The sequence below is a fragment of the Ursus maritimus genome, unplaced genomic scaffold (assembly GCF_017311325.1).
Source record: "Ursus maritimus isolate PB19 unplaced genomic scaffold, ASM1731132v1 scaffold_11, whole genome shotgun sequence".
Lineage (NCBI taxonomy): Eukaryota > Metazoa > Chordata > Mammalia > Carnivora > Ursidae > Ursus > Ursus maritimus.
The window spans coordinates 12,992,854-13,020,238 of NW_024423453.1; the positions used below are offsets into that span (position 1 = coordinate 12,992,854).

Here is a 27,385-nt window from a genome sequence, read left to right on the forward strand (position 1 = left end):
ACTTAAAATCTAAATTAACATTTTTAAAAACATCTAATCAGAACATCTCACATTACTGCAAAATATTAGATGTTTTCATGGGAACATATTTTTTTAAAAAATTTCTTTGAGAAACAAGAATTGTCTTAAGATTTTCTTGTTCAACAGTGTAACTGCCTTGTTAAATCATATCCAGAAGAAAACGAAATCTTAGCCTCTCCTTCATATTAATTCTATATAAATTTAATAAAGTTACATAAGGGATATCACACAGAACAACATGTGTTTCTTCTTCTGCTTTTCAATTACCACTTCCCTCAACACATGTCCCTATTATTTTAATGGAATGAATCTGACAGAGAAAAACTGAAGATGTTAGTAACTAGAGGAATCAGAATATTCCAAAAGCAAGCATTCTGAACATCTTAGCTACAGCAGCATTAAAAACAACCAGAAAAAAACCCAACTGCTTGATCTGAACAACAGATGAAATATTTAAAATCTTTTCTTTCCTGTTCCAGAGAAGTCAGACAGAAATGGTATCTGGCAAAATCAAAGATGTAAATTCAAAGTTAAATAGTAAAGAATGGGGCCTTTAATTTCAAAAGATTAGCTAAGAGATGGAACATACCTTAGACATTAATCAAGACGTTTACTGTGCTATTTGGCATATTACCTGGTTCAAAGAAGTAAATCAGACTGATGGCAATCTTACCATAAAAAATATAAAGTTATACAAACACAGAGCCCAAAACAAACTTTGGAGAAGACAAAAAAAAAAAAAAAAAAAAAAAAAAAAAAAAGCAACTGGATTTGTTTTAAAAGATAAAGGAAGAAAAGGCATTTTGGCTTCAATTAAAACTTTGAAGAAAGATATTTAAATAGTAGCAGGGAATAACTAGCAGTATCCTTTTATTTTTTTCTCCTATCTTTTGCTAAAGTCACAGTCTGCTCCAATGGTATATCAAAGTCATGATGACATCGAAGGAAGGAGTGTGGTTTCATGACTTATATCAACAGGCTACACACTTCATATCACCACTGTGTTGGAAAGGAGCAGGGGGTTGGTGAGGTAACTATGAGAAGAGGATAGTCTAATCTAGCCAGTTTGAGAGAAGGTAAAGAGACATCATTTCCAGAAATTAAGAGTATTTTTCTTTCACATTATTCAAGCTCCAAGTTCAGATTTACAATTAAAACAGCCCCATGAGAGAAGTCTATAAGATATAAGATCTTCAGGGACGTCTAGGTGGCTCGGTTGGTTAAGCATCAGCCTTCGGCTCAGGTTGTGATCCCAGGACTGTGGGACTGAGCCCTGAGTTGGGCTTCCTGCTCAGCATGGAGCCTGCTTCTCTTGCTACCCCTTCCCCTGCTCGTGCTCATTTTCTCTCTCTCTCTGACAAATAAATAAACAAAATCTTTAAAAAAAAGAAAAAAAAAAGATGGCTCCTTAAAAAAAAAAAAAAAAGATATATGATATTCGGCAGAAAGTCCACACTTCTCAAGGATCTTTAAGAATGAGGTAACAGAAGGTATAGTCACAGTCAGCAGGCATCACATGCCTTTCTTATGCCCCATCTTCAACTTGCTGCCAGTTCATTCTTCATTTTAGAATTCAGTTTGAAATCACCTCAATGTTTTTTAAACATCCCCATGGCTTTTCCAAACCATCCTTGAGAATATTATGATTTGAGCTTCATAGATACAAACAAAGCTACTCCTGGGAGGTCCAGAGCTCACTCTTTGAGGCTCACATGCACCAATGCAGCAGCCACACGTGGAATGAATATAGAGGAATGGGCACCCGAGGACTCAGGAAGCCCTAAGGGCTACAGACAACCCATCCTTCAAGCATCCCTTTCCAGAACAGAGATTGCTTATGTTCAAGAGATAGGGAGGGGTGGACGGAAGATGTTGAGCCTAGTGCAGACACTAGGTTTCAGACTATATTCCTTAACCTTTTTCTTAACTATGTGTCCTCTCATAAAGGATCTCCTTACTGGATGGTACTTCCCACCCTAAACAACTAGTTTGTACACTATAAAAAATAGCCATGTTTGCTAAAATACCTTTCCACCTCTCCTTTTGCCTTCTCCTGCAGTGGCAAGGAAAGTGATCTACCTTGTGCTAGGACCTGGAGGCAGTAAAGCAACAAAGGGGTTTGACAGTGTATAAGGGCAAAGGAAATCTAGCTAAACCACCACCATCTCTGCTGTAAGACAACAGTTCCGTTTCCTGGCATCCCTTAAAACTCTACCACAACCCACAACTATCAATTTCTGCTGGAAAATCAACCCCTTTGAAAGTGAGTAACAGACTTCCAAAGTCTTTCCCATCACACTGTTGGGATTCTCCTTATAATTTATAATGTATTTTGAATATTGTTTACCATAGCATTAATTTTTTATCAGTTTGTTTCTTTTGCTTTGTACAAAAGATAACTCTGAACTTTATAAAAAATAGTGCTGTTTGATTTATAAATATTTGCCCAATGTCCTCATTAGCAAAAGATATCCATGGGTCATTCAGCACTTGTTTTCTGGCCAATAAACTAATTCAATAATAATTGTGCAAATTCTAAAAATAATGGGAGTTCCCTTACTTTGGAAGTTTTTCCAGCACAGTCTTCAGTTCTTCACATATGAGCTTCACGAGTCCGTTCTTGATGTTACTATATGAAACATCAATCATGAAGATAAAGGCTGGTGGATTGGGAGGCTTATTCTTCTACAGGAAAGCAAACAGGTCACACAAATGTAATTATAAGTATATACACTGCATAATCAAAAGACTCAAACTCCTGAAGATCATCAAACTTTTCATTTAATATTTTAGGATATAACATCTGTGGAATTAAATCTCTTTCTAGAACACAGTCTCCGATGCTATAAAAAAGATAAAAGCTGTTTGTTTTCCATGGTATGACCCGTGACACACTATTGAGTTAGACAGGATTACGATATCTAGTAGAGAAGTTTCACTTTTGTGGCACTCCAAGACCTCTGGTACCTTGAAAAACTGTGCCCCCAAGAGTACATATAATAATTAGCATTTGTCTTGAAACTAGTAAAACTTCATTAACTTGATAACACTATTTTCAAATCTTTTCCTTTAAAAGCTCTTTCAGTTTTAAAGATATAAAATTACATACTAAAATATAATTGTAGTGGTGCCTACAGTCAGTTAAGCACTTGACTTTGGCTCAGGTCATGTTCTCAGGGTCCTAGGATCAAGCCCCAGGTGGGGCTCCCAGCTCAGCAGGGAGTCTGCTCATCCCCCTGCCTCTCCCCCTGTTTGTGCTCTCTCTCAAATAAACAAATAAATAAATAAAATCTTTAAAAAATAATAAAATTTAATTGTATACCTTAAAATTGTACTATATTGTCAAACACTTACCTATACCTTACATATTTATGGTTAAAAATGGAATATTGGGCCTTTTTGCTATCTATTTAAGACAATCACTATAACATAAAGCAGCTGTTATATAAATGTTTTATATCCGTTGGTCCCTTTACTGGCTGGGGTTCAAAGAGCTCTTAGGAAGTGATTCTTCAGTTGGGTCTTCCAAAATATTTAGAAAACAGAACCACAGGCAAACTGAGTGACTCAAACTAAAATAGGAGTTCAGGTTAATTTAATTTTTAACTTTATGATAAATGACAAAAATGTTCTAAAATAAAATTGTATTTTAATTATTATAGTTATAAAATTAGATGATAATGTCTCCAAATTATCTTACTGATTCATTCTATATCCACTATAAGGGTAGATATAACACACTTCTAATAAAGCCTGTCATTTGAAATAAAAAAACTGCAGGACTTAAAAATCTTCAATGTAAATGCTTTGTTGCTTTGCCACATTCAAAATCAGACCAACAAAGAAAAGAAAGAACTCTACTGCTGTCTATCTGAGTTTTTTTTTTTTTTTGCAAATCATTCCTGATTCACCTAATTAATAACATAGACTTGCATTGATTTATATCAAATAAAAATAACAATCATTTCCATTAATCAAGCCAAAGCCTCTTTGTGACCAATCCAAATGTGCCTTACCATTCTTGCATTCTCTCTTAAGTTCAGCATTACCAGTTCCCCCAGTGAATAGTTTCCATAAATCCAACAAGCACATCTCCATGGAATGTTTCATTGTAACTAGTTTTTTCTATGCATTCCCCTCTCTCTCCAGACCCTGGCAACCACCATTCTACATTCTTATCTCCATGAATTTGATGACTCTAGGTGCTTCGTAAAAGTAAAATCACAGTATTCGTCTTTCATGTGACTGTCTTATTTCACTTAGCGTTAAGTTCATCCATGTTTAACACGTGTCTAAATTTCCTTCCATTTAAGGCTGAGTAATATTCCACATATGTATATACCACATTTTATTTATCCATTTATCCATGTATGGACTCTTGGGTTACCTCCACCTTTTGGCTATTTTGAATAATGTGGCTGTGAACATGAGTGTGCAAATGCCTCCTTGAGACTCTGCTTGCAATTATTTTGGGTATATACCCAGTCATTCTATTTCTAAATTTTTGAGGAACTACTACACTCCCTTCAGTTTCTCTTGCTTGGACTACTGCATTAACTTCTAATAGCTCCCTGCCTCCAGTCCCTTTCCTGTCCTTACACAGACGGCTGTCAGAATAAATGGTCCAAAAACACAACACAGATCACAACGCTACTGCCTCTGAAGACAAGATGTTTACTGAGAGTCCTCAAAGTCAAGCACAGAGGGTGGCACATAAGAGTGCTCACCGACGGGGCGCCTGGGTAGCGCAGTCGTTAAAGCATCTGCCTTCGGCTCAGGGCGTGATCCCGGCATGCCGGGATCGAGTCCCACATCGGGCTCCTCCGCTGGGAGCCTGTTTCTTCCTCTCCCACTCCCCCTGCTTGTGTTCCCTCTCTCGCTGGCTGTCTCTATGTCACATAAATAAATAAAATCTTTAAAAAAAAAAAAAAGAGTGCTCAATACTGCTGGCTGACTGAGTGAATAAATGTGTGGACGGATGGATGATGGATTAAGGAAACAACTCCCTCTTTACCTTTAATGGTCCTCATCACCTACTGAATTAACATAAATTCCTCAACAGCCTGCCTTTTACAATTCCCCAGAATACTCATTTAACAAACAGGTATAAGAACCAGAAGATCAAAGGTATCATGCCAAACCCAGTGGAAATTAAAAGGTTAGTCTGTATCTCAAAACAATTCCCCAGTTTTACTTCCCATTATTCCCCAAAACACATTCCTTCAACTAATTTAAGTGTTTGCCATTTTCAAAATATTTCCTATCCAGAAGTCAGTCTAGTGGGCCTGGGCCAAGAATTTGGCCAGAAAAGTATTTTGTTTGGCATAGTGTTTTTCTTAGAAATATTTGAATATGATTGTGTTTTGGGGGAAAGGGAATATCCTCTCTAATTATCCTAGTTCCCATACTAGCTGCCTGTCACTCATCTACAATAACGGCCTAATCCCTGAAGAAAGCTAAGTTGCAAATTCTCTGCTTCTACTCACTGTTTTGTTTTCCCTTCCCTTTCCACATGTCCAATTCTGCTTATGGTGCAACCAGCTCAAAAGTCACTTACTCTTTGAAGACTTCTCTGATCCTCCAAATTATACATCATCGTTTGTTTTCTTATGGCACTATGATTATTTGACTCGTATGCCATTTATCGTATTTGGGTTTTTATCATAATTATATACTTAACAGGTCTATACATCGGAAGTGCCTTGAAATCAGGTTCATTATCTTGCTAGCTTTGGTATCTCTCACAGCACATAACCAAGCTTCTTAGGCATGTTAGGTATCCATTAAATGTCACAGTGAATTAAAATTAAGTGGAGAGATGATATTTTATTTAGAAAAAAAAAGGCTGGCTTGGAATGAGTTTTTACATTTCAGGTACACTTTGTGTGTAGATATATTCTGTAAACTTTAAGTGAAAAACTCTCAGTTATATGACAGAGTTGGGGTATTTTTTCCCAGGGGAACCCCATGGTGATTTTCTAAATAATTGCCTACAAATACACAGTATATTGACAAAGAATAGGGGTTCTGTGGTCATGCCAGCACAGTTTTCAGTCTGGCTCCAGCATTTTGTATGTGTGCGATTTGAGGGTGGCACTTAAGTTCTCTAGGCCTCAGTTTCCCCAAGTAATGGTGGTACTCACCACATGAGTTCACTTGAGAACTAAATGATACAATACATAAAAAGCACTTCACAAAGAGCATCCCATATAGTAAATATCAATGTTAATTTTATTATATAAAATTGGGATCGAGATAAACTAAAATGAATAGGAGAAAATATAATTTTGTATTTCTAAATTTGTGTGGTGTTACAAAATACATGCACAAATTAAATAAGCTCTTTTTCTTTGTCGAAATCCCTAAGGTGACTCATTACTATATTTACATTTTGAATTATAATTAAATTTGAAGATACTTAAACCATCTTTTATTTTAAATTTTACTTGGAATAATAAAAGGTAGATTAAGCTTACAACATTTCTTTAAAATGTACTTTTTCTTTTTTTTTGGTTCCTTGCCTGCTGGGTGAGATTTCCCATCAATTAGACATCTGGAACATTTCCAGATAACAGAGTTTGAAGATACTGAAACTTTTGTTCCCAGAAATAGATTTGACTCTCTGCCTGAGTTTCTACTAAAAAAGCTTAAATCAAGATAATATAGACTTTTTGGCAGAGAACTAGAAACTGAGAGCATAGTTATATTTATACTATGGTTGCAAAGATCAATCAATAAATTTTCCATCACTAGTTATTATAATGGCTTTATTATATTTAATTAGAACTTGAATATTTATGGTCTACTTAATCATTCACCTTCAGCCAAGAACAGTAAAGAACAAATAAACTGTCTAAAAGTAGTTGATACTTTAGGATTCTTTTGTCTGATATAAAGGATTTATACCAAAAATGCTCTTATGTTTCTCAAAATACGTTCAAATGTTACATTTTGAATTAATAAAGCATTAACTCTTCTTTAATAGCTAGTTCTATGTAATGTGGTAAAAAAATCATACAAAACACTAAGATAAATGCAAAAGTTACATTAACTGAAAAAAAATTAAATCCAATCAATTGAAAAAACTTCTTTTTAGGAAAAATGTTCTTTGTAATTTATACTCAATAATATGGACCGGTCCCCTCGCAAACATCTGTGATAGAATTCGGTGGGTCAGAGGCTGTTTTCTGAGAACTAGGCATCAGTAGGCATTCATATTTGGAAGGTGAAGTAAGAAAATTAATCAGAATGACTGTTTCTTCAGGTCTACATACGGTACTTCAGATATAAGCTGAAATCTGAACTGATACCCAAGAAAATGTTTCCAAATCACCGAAGAATTTTAAAGACCTGCAAGTTACCCATAATGATGTCACTCTCACTGTGACACTGGAAAAGGGAAATAGCCAGTCCTGGGAATAGTAACAGACCTGCCAATTCATTCATTCATTCGTTCATTCATTCATTCATTTCACATACACTGATCAACTGTCTTCCCTGTACTAGACACTGTGGTGGATGCCATAAAGATCTAAGACAAGATTCTTGTGACCAAGAATATCAAAATCAATGAAGAGGGAAGACACTTGAGAAGATTTAAATTGTATGGGGATAATTGCTAAAACAAATATATGGACCGAGTTCTAATAGGAACGTCCCCCCCCACCCCCAAAGATTTAGTAAATAACCACTATGATGAAGTCAAAGAAAGTTGTTCATGTGCACACATGCACACACACTCACGTAAAATAAAATTTCAGCCAGGTATTACAGAATGAGTAGGAGTTTGCTGGGTGGGGTCTATACAGATGTGACAGGAGGATGCAAAGATAGTCTGGTCAAAACAATCTTACCTAAAAGTATGAAGTTGTAAGAAGGAGTGATGAGTTTGGAGTATGTGCTGAGTGTTTTGTACAGCTGAAGAGATGGCTGAGGTCAACAGTTAATGGTCTTATAAGGAAAGCTATACTTTTGAATTTAATTTTTTAGATTAAGGAAATGGAGAGGAATCTCACGCTTACATTTTAAAGCAAGGAGACCAGAGGCCAGAATCCCAGGCCCTCACATAGTCCAAGGGAGAGTCTAAGAACCTTAAATCATTGTGGTGACAACTGGTGTGCAGAAAGGAGGTAGAGAAACCTGTCCTAGTCCTGTTGACCATATTGGCTGAGCGTCTGCCTTGGAAGAGAAAATCTTCTGAGATCACTGACAAAACAAATAAGGTTGAGGCACAATATGGAACTGCTGCTTTAAGAACCCAGAATATTTTATCTGATAGGGACATAAAAATAAAATTATTGTTTTCTATTTTTGGCACCACTTTTTAGTTTTTAAAAATAATCACTGCTCTGAATAGTTTGGCAATTTAATCATGTTAACAGCCTAGAAGGCTTGATCTGTGTTTGAGGCATTTCTACATGCCCATGACACCACCAAAATGCTTTGTTTGTGAACCAAGATTCAGTTCTTTACATATGAAAGTTATTCAGTTGAATTTGACATCAATGTATAAACACTTGAAGCCCTGGGAACACTTACTCTGCAGTAATCCAAAGTAGCAACATATTCATAAGATCCTAGAGATAGCTCTGGTTTTTCATAGTGGTCCAGCCTTCTCCCGATGTGGTCCAGATGTTGGAAATAGAATGGTGGAACTAATAAAAACAAAATAAGAAAGGAAATCTTTTGTTTTCATAACACAGACAACTTAGTAAGTTCTTAAAATTTATTATGGGAGGAAAAGAAGTAGTTGAGGGGGAAAAAGTATATTAAAGCTAGAATGCAGTATAGTCTAAATATCCAGTACTTAAAAAGCATGTGTGGAAAGTACAAAGGTTTCCTAAAAAATCCTCTTGACTCTTCTGCAAGTTACCGATGACACATAACATTTATGATTTAGACCTCTGTGAAGAAATAGGGTTATCCCTGTTTTAAATTGTCACAAAGAAAATTTAATTCTCCCTATTTAATTACCTCTTTTAAAAGGAATTCCGACTTTTCTATTTAAATTTTCAATGTACCTAACAGAAATATACATTGGTTATTTGGACTCTACTATTAACTACAATATTTATTATCCTTTAATTAAGAGATGCCTTCAGCCATGGAAAGTTTGCATGGAAATCTTTTAATGTTTGGACTTCAGAGTGGAGAGGATTACTGTATTAGGGAAAGACTATACCACTAAGATCTCAGCTGAGAACTTTTAATTTGATTCAAATGTCTAAGAAGGTTAGTTCTGGCAACGACCTGGAAGTCATCCAACAGCACAGGAACACTTATGAGTCACACACTGAACACTTGGACAAATATGGCCTGGTATCTCTGTGAAAACAAACTCCTGTTGCCTTGAGATTAATAGGGCTGGCTATTAAACCACTGACAATAGAAGTATTTAGAATAACCAGCAATGCTCTGGTTTTCAGCATTTCATAAAGAGCAACATTTTCATTTGTAAAGCCACAGAAGTAATGCGTTCTCTTTTAAAACTAACCACTCAGGATTCTTTATTTTTAGTTGTGAGCCAACATGAATTACAAGACTGTTTTTGTAGGTTGGACTTAAAAATAATCACCAAGAATTGATTTTTCTATTTTCTTACCATAACATGGCCATTTCTTTTTAAAACAAGTTTTATAACACTCATATGTACATATGGATCTCTGAATTTGGAAAATTCAATGTCTTGTAAAGATTATGGAAGTGGGAAACTGACAGTCTCAGCAGAGATAAGTAAATTACGAGGGCCTAAACCTGCAATTTTGTTACTTTTAGTTGAGGTAGATGATGTTATATTGGCTATTTAGGATTATGGTATGGTAATTTCTACATAATGTAAACTACAATTCATTTTCATTCACATATCTACAAGTAACATGTGAAATTTTTCCCTTTAAAATTAATCTCACATTCATTAGCATTTAATATTATCTGTCATGTTTATAAAACAAAATTCAAGTCACATGGTAAATTATGCACTGCCAAATGACACTTGTCTTCCTGCATGCCTCTGACTTCACATGCTTCCCACTGTGCAATCTCTGGACATTCTGAAGGGAAATAGAGTGAAACCATGTGACCAAGCCTCCTGGGTTCTTTCTAACTTCAATAAACCTCTGTCTTCTTTAAACCTAAATGAAGAATGCAGGTGTCAATGTAAATCTATAGGAGTCTGGCTCCTTTTAGGGACAAATACTTGACCCTAGTATGAATAACTCTATTGGAAAATGAACACGGCAGCCTCCTAGGAGTGAATACGCAAGGGAAGGGAATTTATTGTGTAGAGATAAAAGAATTCCAAGTGTTTTTTTTTTCTACCAGGAATTAGCTGGGCTCTGAGCTGACACCCTGGGTAAGACACCAGGATGTTACACCAGATTGGGGATCCTGGATCTAAAAGCTACATAAATTTCTAATCATCTTCCTAAGAAAGTTGACAGCTTGGCTAAAGACATTGAGGAGTTGGTGACCTTGGTAGAGGCATTTATCCAAATGCTGCAGGAGAGGTCTCTGCCTTCTCATGACTCTTCCCCACAAAACTAAAGTACAGGGAAATGAATTGTCACAGGGCTCCTGAAATCCAGGTCCCAAGATTGAGTGGTAGCCAATGATTTAGTTGCAGATTTCATCCAGGATGAAACAAGGTATAAGATCTACCTTAGAAAGAGAAGTAAGGATAGAGAACCAACAGAATCTGGTCTCACAGGGATACCCAATTCGCACTGAGTGGATGCCACAGTTGGAGCAAGAGGACATCCCAAGAGGACCACAGGTTTTGAGATGAGGCTAGAAACCAATGATTTTACTCCATAGCAAGGCATTTTTAAGAACTGGCCAAAGTTTTTGTGAGGAAGACTCATAATACCGGTCTCCAGCACTCTAAATTGGAAGAAAACATGGACTGTAATGAGGATGTGGGGAAACAAGGAGCTCTCCCACCAGAGAACACTAACGGAGTTGAGCTGCCATGAATGTAATGACAGAGGCAGAAAGCTGTGCCTTAGCTCCTTGTCAGTAGGGAGTAGCCAGCAGCCAGAGCAGACATGGCTCCTGGGCAGATACAGTGCTATACATCCTTCAGACCTGCAGAGAAGCATGTCTATGAAGATAAGGAACAGAGGAAAACATGCAGAAAGTTCATGCTTTCGTAATCATCGCATGGTTCTAGAGAAACTCTAGAAATGTAAATGAATGTGGGAATGTTTCAGGCTGAGTATGTGCTTTATTTAGCACCAAAAAGTTAAAAACACAGACATGTTATGAATATAATGAATGTAAGTTCCTTTTAGCAAGTTTGCGATTTTTTTCAACACCAGTCAATTCACGCTGGAATGAAAGTGAAAATAAAAAGAATCTGGAAAAGCCCTTCAGAATAATGTTCTTCTCCTTCTTTAACAATCTAACGTTCATACCTGAGTGGAAAACAATCTATACATGTGTTAAAGCCCTTAGTTATCCCACAGCTTTTCCTAAATACTGATCAGCCCACATTTAGAAGTAACTCAGAGGAATTAAGAAAGAGGGAAAAAAAATCTCCAACTTATCATCTGTAAACACAGATAAAATAAAAGTTCTTCTTTACAATACCTGTGGAAGGAAACCAACCAGATCATGCACTGTTTGGGACCTCCACGGCCCTCTCAGCCTCCTATAAATGCATGAACTTGCACATATAACTTCCCACAGGAAGCTGCTGTGTTTCTTATAAAACTTCAAAGGAGTTATTTCTCAATCCCCTTCCACAAAGGCTCAGTTGGAGGCAAAATAAAATTTTACCTCTTATGTTTACAGATGATAAAAATGAATTTTTGTTTTGTTTTGTTTTTGCTGTTCTTCTGAGTTATTCTTGAATGTGAGCTCATCAGTATTTAGGAAAAGCTAAGGTATAACCAAGAGCTTTAACATCTATTTTTCCCCCTAAGCTAAGAAGTGCAATATATTTCAACTAACAAAGAGCTTTTACTAAGAGCATTGATTGGCATCACTTACCGTCATTCACACAGTTGCAAAATCCGCACTGATACCTCCTTCCTCCTTCAATGAACTGCATAAATGGGCACATGTAGGCTTTGCACCTGTTGCATCTGACTGGTCCATTCTCTCCATGATTTACCAAAAAAAGGGGAGTCTGTAAGAAGCAAGTAAAATGAAGCGATAGGTGGGTATAGGATTTCAAGGTACTTCAGAAATGCTATACAATAATTGTAATTTGATAAGTCTTCCAATGGCATTCATTAAGGAATTCTTAACCCTTGGTGTTCACCAGGAGTGTAAAGATGCCTTTCTTGATACCTTCTGACTTCAAAGAAATACCCAAACAAAAATTAATTTGGATTTTTATCTCATTAATAAGCACATATGTATATATGCATATTTATATATAGTGCATATATATATATTTATCTTTATGTGTGTGAAGGCAGAGAAAAAATATAATAATGCAATATTTAACAAAGCATATGTTAAAAATATCCTGGACACCTTATATCACATATTTTGCTAAGTTTGTTCACTGATTATAAATAAAGTGAATTGGGTCTGATTTTAAAAGCTCTAGTTTGTATAGCGCTCTAGTTTATTTAGATCGTTCCATCAAATACAAAATGTTTCTTCAAAAATGCAACTACCTGAACAAATATACAATAATGTTCACTTATTTAGGCAAGGACCCTGATTCTGCCTTTTCTGTTTCTTTATCCCATGACAAAATGTACTCTCAAAGTCACTGGTCATGCTTTGCCAGAACGGAAAAAATAAATATTTCAATTGCTTCTTCCTCATAAACATGCATAGAAACCATTTTACAGCTTGAAAGCAAAAAAACTCAGCAGTAGAGTCTGCCTTGTTTCTCAACTCTTCTGGCTTTCAGAATAAAACCACAAAGATTCTTCTTGCTTTTATAAATCTTCCCTAGAGATAACATTTCTAGAAAAGCTTGAGAATTATAGGGCTTGGCACGTTAACAAAGTTTTTCTTAAAAAAAAAAAAAAAGGATGTAAATAAAGCAGACTGCTTTTTAATAGAGACCTGAAGAGGAGGAAGGTGGCAGATGAGACAGGGTCAGAAGGCCATTTTCTACTCAACTTAGAAAACTGAGATTTACTGTTTGTCCCTGTCCAGATGTTCAATGTGAAAAATAATCCACTGCAGAGGTTTCAGAAATGAATTGTGAGGTCTCACAGCAGAAACAACAACAACGAAAACAGGTTTGGTATGGGGGCACCTGGGTGGCTCAGTCAGTTAAGCGTCTGCCTTTACATCAGGTCATGATCCCTGGACCCTGGGATCGAATCCCACATCGGGCTCCCTGCTCAGTGGGGAGCCTGCTTCTCCCTCTCCCTTTGCCTGCCACTCCTCCTGCTTCTGCTCTCTGTCAAATAAATAAATAAGATCTTACAAACAAAAAACAGGTTTAGTGGGGCGCCTGGGTGGCACAGCAGTTAAGCGTCTGCCTTCGGCTCAGGGCGTGATCCTGGCGTTCTGGGATCGAGCCCCACATCAGGCTCCTCTGCTATGAGCCTGCTTCTTCCTCTCCCACTCCCCCTGCTTGTGTTCCCTCTCTTGCTGGCTGTCTCTATCTCTGTCAAATAAATAAATAAAATCTTTAAAAAAAAAAAAAAACAGGTTTAGTATAATACATAAAAGAATCGGGAAAGGGTTTAAAAAAAAAAATTCAAGATTACTTCCCACAGCCTCTGCACTGCCCTCCCACTCCTCTTGCCTCAAGGAAGCCAGAAAATGGATTGGACTTCTCATATAGGGTCTCTTCTGATTCCTAACATGGGCACAGCTCTGGTGCCCCACTGGCAGGATTGTGACAGGGATTAAATGAGGGATCCGTGTGTGGTACCGAGCACTGTGCCTGGCACAAAGTTACTGGATGAAAGGTAACTGTTGCTGTCATATCTATACAGAACCACCTTTCCTCTCTCAAAATCACTGAGCTCAGGAGAGAGTGTACGTAACGGCAGAGTTATAGTTTGATCAGTTTAAGATAGGCTTGAGTTTCTAAAGGCATTCGTTTATACAAACATTTTGATTAGCTAACTCATCACTGTAAACTGCCACTGTTAAAATGATCTAGAAGGGAGGAAATCTACCTTCCAGGGAATTCTGATATAATCTAATGGTTAAAGCCGAGAGCCACAGAGGATTTTAAAAACCTTCCCCAGGAATGTGTCTTAAATGTATATATACCCAAATATTGACACATACAATACTTTTTAATACAAAATCTGTGTTTGAGAGGCAAAAAATGACAAGTGTCTGTCCTCTTTAGCTGGTAATAATAACTAATCTGAAGGGACAAAAGGCAAGCAAACAAAAAGATGCAGGTCCCAACCAGAAATTCTCAGGGCAGTGAATGGAGAATTAGAGGAAGAAGTGAAAGATAACAAAAATGTAATAATAAGATAGCTTTTTCTGGATCAAAACTCCAATTATCCATCATGCCTTTGTTGCTGTTCTGTCCTACAGCTTCACCTCTGAGATCAGAAGAGTCTTTCAAGAATTAAACCAGGAAGAAAGTCTGCAATTTGCCTGCACTCCAGCCAACTTTACTTTTCTCATCCTTTTATTTTGAGAGTTCAAAGACTATAATCAATTCCCTGAGAGACTTTAGAAATATGATGCCATTATTTGCCAGACAAAGCAGAGGTAATAGGAGGAAAATTAACCTTATTTTTACTGATATGATATACCCAAAGGCAGGCCCAGCCTAAAATTACCATGAAACTGTCGGCAACTAACACCTGAGCATTCCAGTCCTGGCAGATTCAAACTTGCAGAACCAAAAACGAATGTCTAGTAATAAACTGGAGTCAAGTAGTGAGTGTATCTAGGTTGTTAAATACACTTACATCTTTTCTATTTTCAGTCTTTTGGAAACTGGATGATGGATAGGTAAGTAAGGTCTTCAGACAATTGAGGTGACAGCAAAGAATGTTAAAAGCTTTTAAACTGTTTACATTTTCTTTTGAGGCAACAGGACAAGGGTTTCTACTGCCTTATTTCATCTCTCTCAGGCCATGTTGAAAACTATCAGAGATTTTCTTTGCTCTCTCCAGATGTCTGCTTATCTGTTCTACAGTAGTCTGCATGAGCTCATAAATAGCTAATCTCACTTTTCTTCTGAGTTCAACTTTACTGTACACACATTTAAAAAAATCAAATTACTTCCCAAAAAAACCTCTAAGTTTTTTTTCCTTACCAAGGACAATTATATCATATTTACTTCACACACATTTTCAGATTTTATAATTTTGTTTATAAATGTGCTTTAATCTTCTGGCCTCTAGTATATTCCTGTCTGCTCTTTCTTTTCTGTTCTCTTAAATGAAAAAAGTGAAAGGATGAAGAGACTGGCTCTAAAAACCTCATCTGGCTATTCTTGGCTGTGGTCCCATGTGGCATGAATTTATACAACACAGAAGTGATGGGGAAGCTGAGGAAGGAAGAGGAAGAATAATATTTGAATCTTTTGCTTGTAGTTTTGGATTACCAGGGCTATGCTTGTCCTTTATTGATGCTAATTTTAATTAAGATGCTTCAATTGAATAAAATGTCTTTTTTGTGATGCTCCAAGAAAGAAAGATTATAACCCACTGAGAAATGAGGTTCAGTGTTCAAACGATATAAGTGATTTAAAAACAAAACAAAAAACTTTTGGGTTATTTTTCCAAGTAAAAGGAGTAGACAACAAGATGTATCAATCAATAACTCCTTGGCACTACCACTACAATTTTTAAAATTTTCTTATATTAACATATTATCAGTTTTCCAAGTATGCCTGCCATTCTCTCAGGTAACGTCAACATTTGTACAGTAGGTGCTGAGTACATTATGTGCCTTGGTCGGGCATTCAGTCTGCCAGGATAGAAAAGACATTAAATAAACAGGCATGCAAATATGCAATTAAAAGAATAAGGTAGGAATAGAAAGAATAGTTGTGAAATAATCATTAGTAAAAGCTTTCTTTAGCTTAAAAGGCAATGTTAAGCTATTTGGATTGTATTCCCAAAGCAAAAATAGATACTCAAAGAAAATGAAGTACAATGTTGAAAGATCCCAAGTGAAGAACTGTTATGATTTGTAGCCTATGTGCTTTGCTTTGGCACCTATATATCTAAGAAAAGTCTGAATACACAGGTCTTGCTAGATAGTCTCTCTTTTAGATAAAAGATGAATACCAGAAAGCACCTCAATATTAAAAGCTGATTATAACCAAATCAGGACAAGTAAGAAAATATGAGGGTGTTTTGTAGCAAAGATCCAGTAGATGGCACTGTGCAACTAAAAATTAAAACAAAACTATATAATTTACTTGGTAGGTAATAAAATACTCAATGATGCTATATTCATTTTATGTAACTCTAATAACATTTAACTAAACTGATGTCAGCTATTACTCACAAAATTAAGAAACCTATACTCCTAAAAAAATTAAATAATGGTTTAAAATATTCTGGATGAAACAAAATAAAAAACATGAAATACAGGCTACCTTAAGCATATATTGTATAGAAATTACAGAATTTGTCAAAATTAATGAAAATAATAGCCAAGAAAAACTTATTTTATTTTTTAAAGATTTTATTTACTTATTTGAGAGAGTGAGAGAACAAGCAGTGGGGAGAGTCAGAGGGAGGGAGAGAGAAAAAGAGAAGCGGACACCCCACAGACCAGGAAGCCAGATGTGGGGCTCGATCCCAGGACCCAGAAATCATGACCTGAGCCGAAGGCAGATGCTTAACTGACTGAACCACCCACGCACCCCAAGAAAAACTCATTTTAACTTTCTAATCCCTTACCAACTTTTCCTTGACTATATGTAGGAAAATACGCCACCCCAAAGTATAGGGCAACCTAAAGACGACCTGGGGAAGGGCCGGAGGATGCAAATGCTCCCATGGCCAGTGTCCACTTCCTGCTTGCCATATTCACATTAAAGGCCAAAATTAACAAAGCAAAGTCAGTGAAGCTTGCATCATGGAGTTCAGCAATACACTGTGATGGAGAAATTCTTTCCTTTTTAGATTTTTTATTTTAGAGAGAGAGAACATGCACGCAGAGGGGAGAGGGAGAGAGAGAATCCTAAGAGGACTCCTCGCTGAGCATAGCCAACGTGGGGCTCGATCTCATGACCATGAGGATCACAACCTGAGCCGAAACCAAGAGTCGGACACTTGACTGCACTACCTGGGCTCCCCTAGAAATTATTTTCTAAAGCAAACATCTACCTTCCTGTTGGGCCATCAAATCACAGGCAGTGGTGTGGATGAAGGGAGGAATAGGACAGAGAGGCAGCATCTGAGAGTTCAGGAACACCTTGACTTTAGGAAGGTTGCACTTGCCCATATCCTGGTATTGCTGGGTGAAAACTGTCTCATATTGCCCCACTACCCGCCTCCTTATTTTTCAGCACCAGAGTTCTAAGTAAGAGTTCCAGAAGTTCTAATACATATACACAAATTCTTTAACTACCTACTTTCCCTTGTCTTAATACTTGTTTAACAATTTAGAAAAAAAAAACATATTTCCATTTTTAAAACAGACTTCTCTTCCCTTTTTTCTCCCTTTATGTCCTTCAATAGAGGAGTCAAAGAAAGTAATCAGTCTCCTGGACTATATACAGTTGTCCCAACATGACCAACAGTCTACTTCACTTAGTGCCTGAAGGAAATACTTCAGCTTAATAGCTACTGGTAAGGGGAGAGAAATTTTTGCTTATGTGGGTCTTAAATCAGATCAAAAGTTTTAAAGTAAGATGACCTGCGGAAGTAAGATGGCTTGATAAAGGGTCACATTCAACATCAATTACAGTCTCCAGTAAATCACTAATAAACAGGTATCCCTAGCAGCAATAGTTTCATACTGTCAAATGCATTTTGGCATGCAGCTACCTCTTGGGTTTGGGGTACTGCTTATTTTTTGGCTCTATATCAAGAAGAGGTCAGTTGATAACTTGGATTAATTGAGGGGGGTGTAAGTAGAAGCATGGAAATGTTCATCCAGAACCTGTGATGAACAACTACCCTTTAAAAATGTTAAACATGCAGACTATTAGACATGCTGGAAGGCAAGCAGGGTTAGATTCCAGAGGATTATGCCCAGAAGCTAGAATGAAAAGAGAGTCTGTATCAAGTGCACTTACTAAAGACATTTTCATAGGAAAGAGAAGTAAGAAGCAGCTTGTATGTGTTTTCTATCTTTAGTCTTGCCATATATGACATTCGGTCAGTCTACATGGAAAGAAAGGGAACAGGACAGTAGGCTACTTACTGTACACACATTTTCTAAACAGCAGCAGTGTTTTGTTTGACTTTTTAAAATAATAAATACAGCATGAAAGAATATTTTCTGAATGCCTTTTAAAAATGTTATGCACCTTCTGAAAAGAAACAGAGCCTGATAATAAAAACATTCAATGCATTGTAATAATTCTAAGCATATACTTATACTTCCTATAGATGTTTTTAGTTCGCCTTTGTAAATCTAAAACTTTGTGTTTTCATATTTCCAGAAAAGTATCCTCTTATTAGAGTGCACTTCATTTTCAGTTTTTTTTCTCTTCAACATCATTGTTAGCCTATTTATTCTTACAGATATCTTAGAGCTTACATTGGATTTGAACATCTTTTTAATTTGGAAATGGGTCCTTTTCATGGGGAGGGGGAGTGTTTGGTATCATTTTGTGCATCCAGCACGGAAAATTCTAAAAAATTTTACTGATTCAAACCTATAGGTAAGATCATAACTATTATCTAGTATAATTCGTAGTTTAAAATGCTTTCAAATATATAAAAATACCAATTTGATGTTGAGATACTACCAACCTTCAGAGCGGGAATTACCATCCATGGGTTCAGAAAGGAATGGAAGGTCAGTGATGGAAAGTGACTTGTCCAATAAATTGCAGGGCTACAGCTTGAATTCTCATTTACTCCACCCATTTGCCTTCTCTGTGCTATAGATACAGAAACTGCTTTGCAGATTGCTCCTATAGAAAAGCCTACAGTTTCAGAGAAAGGCACCATTCTTCATGGTCTATGATTTAAACCAAGCCCTCGGTGCTCCCTGATAACTATTAAATGTCTCCTGTCATTTCTCTTCCTCTTTCTCTATAGGAGCTGCTTTATACCTTTTCAATCTCCAAATAAGCTCTCTTTCCACCTCCTTAGCAGATCATTTTGTCTCCTTGTTCAAAAAGAAAATAGAAGACCTTGGAGAGGAGCTCCCTTGACTTTCCACCACTAATTTAACTGCATCCACTTAATATTTTCCTTTCTCTCCCTCTCCTGTTACAAGGGAAGGGGTGTCCCTTTCTCCTCCTGACTTGGCAGAGACCTTGTCTAAACTGGAACCAGTCTCGGACTGTCTTAGACATTTCAGCTGTATGTTCCCATATTATCTTGTGCCTGACAGCACTCATCATCAAAAGCTTTACTTTTCAGTGTCACTAGTAAATTCTCAGATCCGTGACTCACAAGTCTAACGTGTTTATTGTTATATATCCTAGGGTACAATATCTGAAAGAGTGGGCAGTCAACAGTTTTTGAATGAACAAACAAAATATCTATCAGGTACTCACAAATATACTGCCATAAACTTAGGGCAGTTCATGATAGGTGCTTAAGCCAAGGGCGCTAATAAAAGAAAAAATCACTTATGGTGGGGGGAGGTGGTCAATGAAAGCTTCTTTCAAGGAAAAGATGAGTAATTATGAGGAGTTATATTTTTGCTGACTGACAAAGACAATTCTAATCAGTAAGAATAGTGTAACACAGGAGGAAAACTTGGGTATGTTGGTAGCTAGTAGGCAAGTAGCCTAAATCAGCTGAGATGAAGGGAGATAAAGAGGAAAGCTGGACTAATGCCGTGGAGAGCCTTCAAAGCTAGGTACATCCCGAATGGCCATGTTTAAGATACACATGTGCACGCCCATGTGTGCACACACACACACAACCACATACACCTCAAATGAGTTGTTATACTATATGGTAACAATTCTGACAGAAGATAGTTAAGAGATTTTGCCATTCAGTAAATAAATGATGTCTTTAGAAAAACAGTACATTTGGCATAGGTTTTGAAAGCTGCTTATAAATTAGTGAATTCTATCATGTTTTATAAGTAATATGAGAGATTTCTAGAATTTGTTTCATCACCTCTTGTATTTTATTCAGTTCATAAAACTCTAAAACATAAACTCAAAAGATGTTTGAATATTTTAGTTCTAATTTTTAAAGTAATTTTTTAAGAGGCAGTGGGGAGGAGCGGGAAAGGGAGACAAAGAATTCCAAGCAGGCTTCATGCCCAGCACAGAGCCCAACATGGGACTCGATCTTAAAACCCTGAGGTCATGACTTGAACTGAAATCAAGAGTTGGATGCTTAACTGACTGAGATACCCAGGCACCCCACAGTGAACTTCTAACTTAAAAAAAAATTTACTCCTTAATACTACATGTAAGCTTCAGATTCACCACTGATCCCCAGGGCCTTAATTACAGATTAAATTCTCAAAAAAATATTTGTTTAATGACTGATAAGGAGGGAGAAACAGAAGAGAAAAACTGATTTGAAAGAAGTCTGAACAACAACAAAATAAAAAATGAAGGAAGTCATGTTTAAACTTAAGGATATGTGCCAGTTCTTCTATCACAAAAGATTACGTCTGGATGTGATAAACCCTAATATGCTAAGTTCATCCCAAAATATGCACAAATAGACTTTTCCTGCAATGGCCAAAAGTGTCTTAAAGCAAACCCAGCTGTAACCCTTCTACCCAGGGCCTCTAATGCCAGGAGGGCTTTTTTAGTGGAAAGGTCAAGTCAGACCATATGCTAAAGTCCAAGGAAGGGCTACTTCTCGTAAGAGGGTGTCCATAGTTTCAAAAGAGAAAATAAATATCAGAGAAGAGCCCATCATAATATCAGTTTTCCTGAATGGCAGTCTTGGTTCATGACTAAATTATAAATGGTAGGTGATGGTTCTAAAGCAAAAAAGGTCAGTTTATACTGGGTGTGCTGATGCAGTATTTCAAGTGCAGGTATATTTGCAAAGTTCAGCATCACTTTTCTTGTTGGAACAGATATTGGAAACTTTTGAGTAAGACACTCCTTCCCAAGGGGCTATGATATTTAGAAATTCTATAGTTGAGAGATACTTTCCCACATTTCTTTTAAACCTTGGCCTATTATAGTTTATCTTTTATCCCTAAGGGAGAATTATATTTTGTTGTCTAATTATAGGCCACTTGCAGAAGACATATTTGTTATAAGAACGCACAGAGGATGAAAATATATTTTAGACTTAAAAGCCTTATGAGTTGTTTGTTTCTTCCATAACAAAATAATTGCCAGTTTTTTGTTCCTCAAAGGAAAGTTGTAAAATACTACACCTTAAAGACGAAAGTGTTAAAAATAATAAGCCTAGAGGCATACTCCCTTTGACTCTCTGGCAGAATTATAAGTTAACCAGAGTCTTCCCTCCATTTATTTCACTTCTTTAAATGGCCATGAAAATCCCTTCAAAACATTTTCCTCTATGTATGAGTCAAGTCTGTCTTTCTTTCTTTCATTCTTTCTTTCTTTCTTTTCTTTCTTTTTCTTTAAATCTAAGTTGACATATAGTGTAGTATTGGTTTCAGGAGAATTTAGTGATTCATCACGTACCCAACAAGTGTCCTCCTTAATGTCCATCACCCATTTAATCCATCTGCCCACCCACCTCCCTCCAGTAACCCTCAGTTTGTCCTCTATAGTTAAGAGCTCCTTATGGTTTGCCTCCCTCTCTGTTTTTATCTCATTTTAGTTTTCCTTTCCTTTCCCTACGTTCATCTGTTTTGTTTCTTAAATTCCACATATGAGTGAAATCATATTTTTGGTCTTTCTCTGACTGACTTATTTCACTTAGCATAATACACTTTGGTTCCATTCATGTTGTTGCAAATGGCAAGATTTCATTCTTTTTGATCGCCTGAGTAATATTCCATTTTACATATATACCTCATCTTTATCCATTCTTCGGTCAATGGACATTTGGGCTCTTTCCATAATTTGGAAATTAGACACGTGTCCCTTCGAATCAGCATTTTTGTATCCTTTGGATAGATACCTACTAATGCAATTGCTGGATAGTAGGGTAGTTCTATTTTTAACTTTTCTTTGACAAAGGAGGTAAGAATATCCAATGGAAAAAAAGTCTCAACAAATGGCATTGGGAAAACTGGACGGTGACATGCAGAAGAATGAAACTGGACTACTTTCTTACACCATACACAAAAATAAATTCAAAATGGATGAAAGACCTAAAAGTAAGACAGGAATCTACCAAAATCCTAGAGAAGAACACAAGCAGCAACCTCTTTGACCTAGGCCATAGCAACTTCTTGCTAGACACGTCTCCCGAGGCAAGGGAAACAAAAGCAAAAATGAACTATTGGGACTTCATCAAGGTAAAAAGCTTCTGCACAGAGAAGGAAACAATCAACAAAACTAAAAGGCAGCTGACGGAATGGGAGAAGATATTTGCAAGTGATGTTTTAGATAAAGGTTTAGTATCCAAAATCTATAAAGAACTTACCAAACTCAACACCCAAAAAACCAGTTAAGAAATGGGCAGAAGATATGAATAGATACATTTCCAAAGAAGACACCCAGATGGCTAACAGACACATGAAAAGAGGCTCGATATCATTCATCATCAGGGAAATACAAATCAAAACTACAATGAGATACCACCTCATACCTATCAGAATGGCTAAAATTAACGACACAGGAAAAACAGATGTTGGCAAGGCTGCAGAGAAAGGGGAACTCCCTTACACCACTAGTGGAAATGCAAAGGGGTGCAGCCATTCTGGAAAACAGTATGGAGGTTCCTCAAAAAGGTTTCATTTCCAAAGAAGACATCCAGATGGCCAAAAGACACATGAAAAGATGCTCAACATCACTCATCATCAGGGAAATACAAATGAAAATCATGATGAGATGTCACCTCACACATGTCAGAATGGCTAAAATCAACAACACGAGAAACAAGAGATGTTGGTGAGGATGTGGAGAAAGGAGAACCCTCTTACCCTGTTGGTGGGAGTGCAAACTGGTGTAGCCACTGTGGAAAACAGTATGGAAGTTTCTCAAAAAGTTAAAAAAAAAAAAAAAAAGAGAGAGAGAGAGAGTCAAGCCTTCATTTAAATGATACCTTCTCAATCAGGCTTACTGGACTACCCTACTAATCTGCCATCTACCCCTCCCCACAGACAGCCTTCATCTCCCTAACCCTGCTCTGTTTTTCCTTCCTCCACATATTACATCATTTGCTCAGTATGAGGTCATTGTCTTGTCTCTCTCCATTAAAATGTAAGCTCCACGAGGGCAAACAGAGATCTTTATCTGTTTTGTTCACTGACATATCTCAAGTATCAAAAACAGTAAGTGCCATATATTGGGTGAACATAAACATCTGTTGAATTAAATCCTTGTTGGAATATGTTAGAATAAATAAATTAATAGTCATTCATGCAGTTCAATCTGCTGTCAATGTAAATATTGCTTAGTTACCATCCCTGGTGGACAGCCACATATACTGGCTAGACCATTTCCAAGTGATATGGCAAATCATCCTTTGTGAGTTAACTTGATTTGGGCAAATGATCAAAAGCCATTTGGAGGAAAGACTTGAAAATAGGATTTTAAAAAAGTTGAGAAAAAAATTTTCACTTAAAAATGCATGTGACCAATTCAAAAGCATCTGGAGAAATAAATACATTTATATACTTTTTATATATCATTAATAAGCTGGAAGGAAAGGGAAGGTGATGACTGCTTAATTTATCAAGTAAACAATAAAAATTGATAAATATGAGCTAATACACATTTTCTATCATTTTTCTTTAAGAAAGAAGAACTATTAAAAAAAGAGAAATATAAACAGAATTATATGTTTGGAGTATTTAGATAAAAGGCTTTTCAAAACTTTTAAGTTTTGAAGCATAGTAAAGTTTGGAGTATAGTAAACCAAAAGAAACTTAGATCTCATTCCTATGTTAAAATACTTCAATTTATCTCAGTAGTTCAGTTTTGGATTAAGAAAAGTGATTTCTGGTGGATGAGTTCCATATCTATACACACCAGATTTTATAATTTTGACTCTCTGTTTACCTGTATTTTGCAGAAATATTTTTTTCTGAAAGTCAGTGATGCTCTTATTTTCCCAATGAGTAAGATTTTAAAGATTTTAATCTTTTCTTTACATGTCTCATATATCTCCCCCTTTCCCACTCTCTCATAAATACACACACACAGAGCATATAACTTCACATTTACAGTGAGACAATATTGAAAGAAACTAACATTAGGGGTGGGGGAGATAAAATTGAAACCTAAGCTAAACTTAGGAAGAATTTAACTGTCCAGGAAATCCTTTAGGCAACTGTTACCCTAGTCAGCACAGGTGTTTTTGTCTGCCAGCAATACTAAAAGCAAGGATAATTTCCAGTGAGTATCTAAATGGCGATTTTTTTGTAAGAACATATGGGTGGTAAAGAAAATATTTTCTTTGATATAGAACATGGAGATGCAAGTAAATGTCAGATGCCTGGATAGAGATGACTCCAAAATGCAAGTCCTAGCTTTACCTTGGTTCCTAGGTAGTCAGTTCCTCTTTTATTTACTTTGTAACTCATTCAGTTACAAATACAACATTTGCACACAAAGCAGATGTTCAATAAATGTTTAATCATATAGATCTTTATTCTGAAACTTTCATCAAATTACTGGGCTCGAAAATTCTAATTTACTTCCATATATAAATGACACTGAGTAATGAAAATATCATATTAAATATTTATTTAGTGCAAAAATGTTCCAGACACTGTTTTAGGTCTTGGGAGTGCAACAGTGAGGAAAAATCAGATGTGGTCCCTACCTTCACAGAACCTAGTGGGAAAAAGACGTCCATCAAATACATAAACACAAAACTGCAAACTGTGACACATGGTATAGGTATGAGTTACAAGGAGTATAAATGTGGGATATCCTGGAAGGCTCTTCTGAGAGGGTGACTTTGAACTGAAATCTAAAAGTTGAATAGAAATTAATTAGGCTAGGCTAAAAAGACAGGATAGTGTGAGAGATTAAGGGGAAATTATTCCAGCAAATGTCCATGAAGAAGCTCATGACAAATCAAAAGCTATATAAATGTTTATGCAATGGTGAGTGCTTATCACTTGAATAATAAAGATAGAAAATGTATGATATATTATCAAATAACAGTACCATGCAACATCTTTTTAAAAAGGTAAATGAGCAGCTAACTCTTTCCACTTATATATGAATGTAAATGTGGAGTCTATATCAATTTCCTCCTTCTTGGGTAAGCTGTGTAGCTAGAATCACTGAAGGTATATGATAACATCCCTCTTAAATGTATACATTTCAAGTAAACCTAAATTACTGTAGTTCATATTTCTGCTCCTTGTATACTGTAAAGTCCCCAAATCAATGATTGCTGAATTAAATAAAATTTTCCATGGAGGAGTTTAATATTGCATAGCAAATAATCATAATAATAATGATAAAGATGATAGCAAGAGTAACTATCATTCCTTATACCCGCTTATTATTTTTAAGCAACTATCAGGTAAGTAGAGTTATCATAATTTTATTTATGAGAAATGAGGCCCTAAAAGTTAAATACTTTCAAGGTCACATTACCAGAAGTGGTAGAGTTAATATGCATACCCGACTTCATGTGACTCCAAAATTCCTGCTTGCTTTACTCATAATTATGCTTAACTCCTGACAAAGAGTCACTTCAAAAATCACTTGTGCTTCAGAGAAAGCTGGGTGTCATTTTCAGACATGAAAGGTTTGCATAATGTTTTCTTTTCTCTCTCCCTTCCTTCCTACTCTCCTTCCCTCCTTCTTCCTTTCTTCTCAAAATAGGATTTTGTTCAATTTTTTTTTTTTTTGGCTTTTAATCAGTGGAATGCCTAGTAAACTTTCAAATATAAAATTTTAAAGTATTTTATTCTCTCATACTTGATCACTAAGAGGACATCAACTGTATAAATTTTAAGCCGTTGTATTAACGAAATAACCATAAAATTTGAGTAAAGTTAGGACCAGGAAGCAAGGCATAAATAGTGTCTCTCACAGATCCCAAAATCTCATCAATCATAAGACACACAAAAGCTTCCAATTAAACAAGACACAATGCTAAGAACTCCTTTTTAATAAGAGATATTCCTGTTTTAGAAATGTTAAAAAGTGAAAAAATGTGGGGCTTAGAATTGATGAAAATGATAGCAAGAGGCTCTAAAATAAATTTCCTCTCCAGGGTGGCCCCTCATGAATGTCCAGCATTCTACATCCAGTGAGACTGGTCTTGGCTCATATGTTATGGACGACACACACTCAATCACCAGGCACAGGAAGTCACAAAACTTAGCAATCACTGAAAATTAAATCAAGGCAGCATGTTTTCTTCTTTATTCTTATTTCTCCTGAAGGTATTCTCCATTTAGTAAACAATAAAGATTTACATGAATATATTTGGTAATTGAGAAGATAAGCTTGGTGCATTTATCATCCACACTGTAACTTAAAATAGAATTCTAATAACCTTTGCCCTGACAAATGTGACTCTCCCTGTATGTCTGCTATAACACCATTCTAAAAAGGGACAACATTCTGTTCTTCAGCTGCCAAACTTTTTCATAGCACTATATAAACAGTGACCAAAATCGTTAAGGGATAAGATTCAGTTTCTAAAGTAACTTTATATATTAAAGTATTTTAAATGTTATATTCATAATTCTATTTCTATTTGAGTACATGTATTTTATTTTTCCAAGTTTTTATGTTAATACCTTCTAAAATATTGCATTAAAGCAGACAACTTCAGATTATAACGCACGTATTAAAAATAGATTCAGGCTCTTGAAGCTTTCATTTCAGAATAATTTAAGTTATAAGTATTCTTAAAGTTTTTTTAAAGGACATAATATTATGTCATAATCAATTTCATTTCAGGGCATGTTTTTCACTAAAGCTAGCTAAATTTGGGCTATATGTAAAAAAATGCGTAGTCTCACAATCTTCATGTGCTTTTTAAATGAATAATACACTGCAGATTTCTTTTATTAAAAATATAATATAGACAAAACCACTCTGGGTTGGGTTTTGCAATTTGTTCACTAGAATTTCTAATAACATATAGGATTTGTGATGAATTCATGGTAATCCATGCTGAGCGCACAATAAAGTGGAAAAGAAGGGTAGACACTAGCAGCCTTCTAGATCTATAGAACATCAGAGCTAGACTTCTCCCTCTTGGGAATAAAGGCCCAAGGTCACAAT

General features: G+C 36.1%; 1 protein-coding gene across 2 annotated transcripts in view; it reads right to left on the reverse strand.

The window, feature by feature from the left end:
• SEC24D (SEC24 homolog D, COPII coat complex component) overlaps positions 1–27,385 on the reverse strand; it is a 98,391-nt gene that overhangs the window by 31,382 nt on the left and 39,624 nt on the right. For both annotated transcript variants that reach the window (XM_008689465.2, XM_008689464.2), the window contains exons 9-11: positions 12,010–12,148; positions 8,560–8,675; positions 2,582–2,706 (exon numbers count right to left, since the gene is read on the reverse strand). In XM_008689465.2, the coding sequence (XP_008687687.1) occupies positions 2,582–2,706; positions 8,560–8,675; positions 12,010–12,148 (380 nt within the window). The remainder of the gene's footprint in view (positions 1–2,581; positions 2,707–8,559; positions 8,676–12,009; positions 12,149–27,385) is intronic.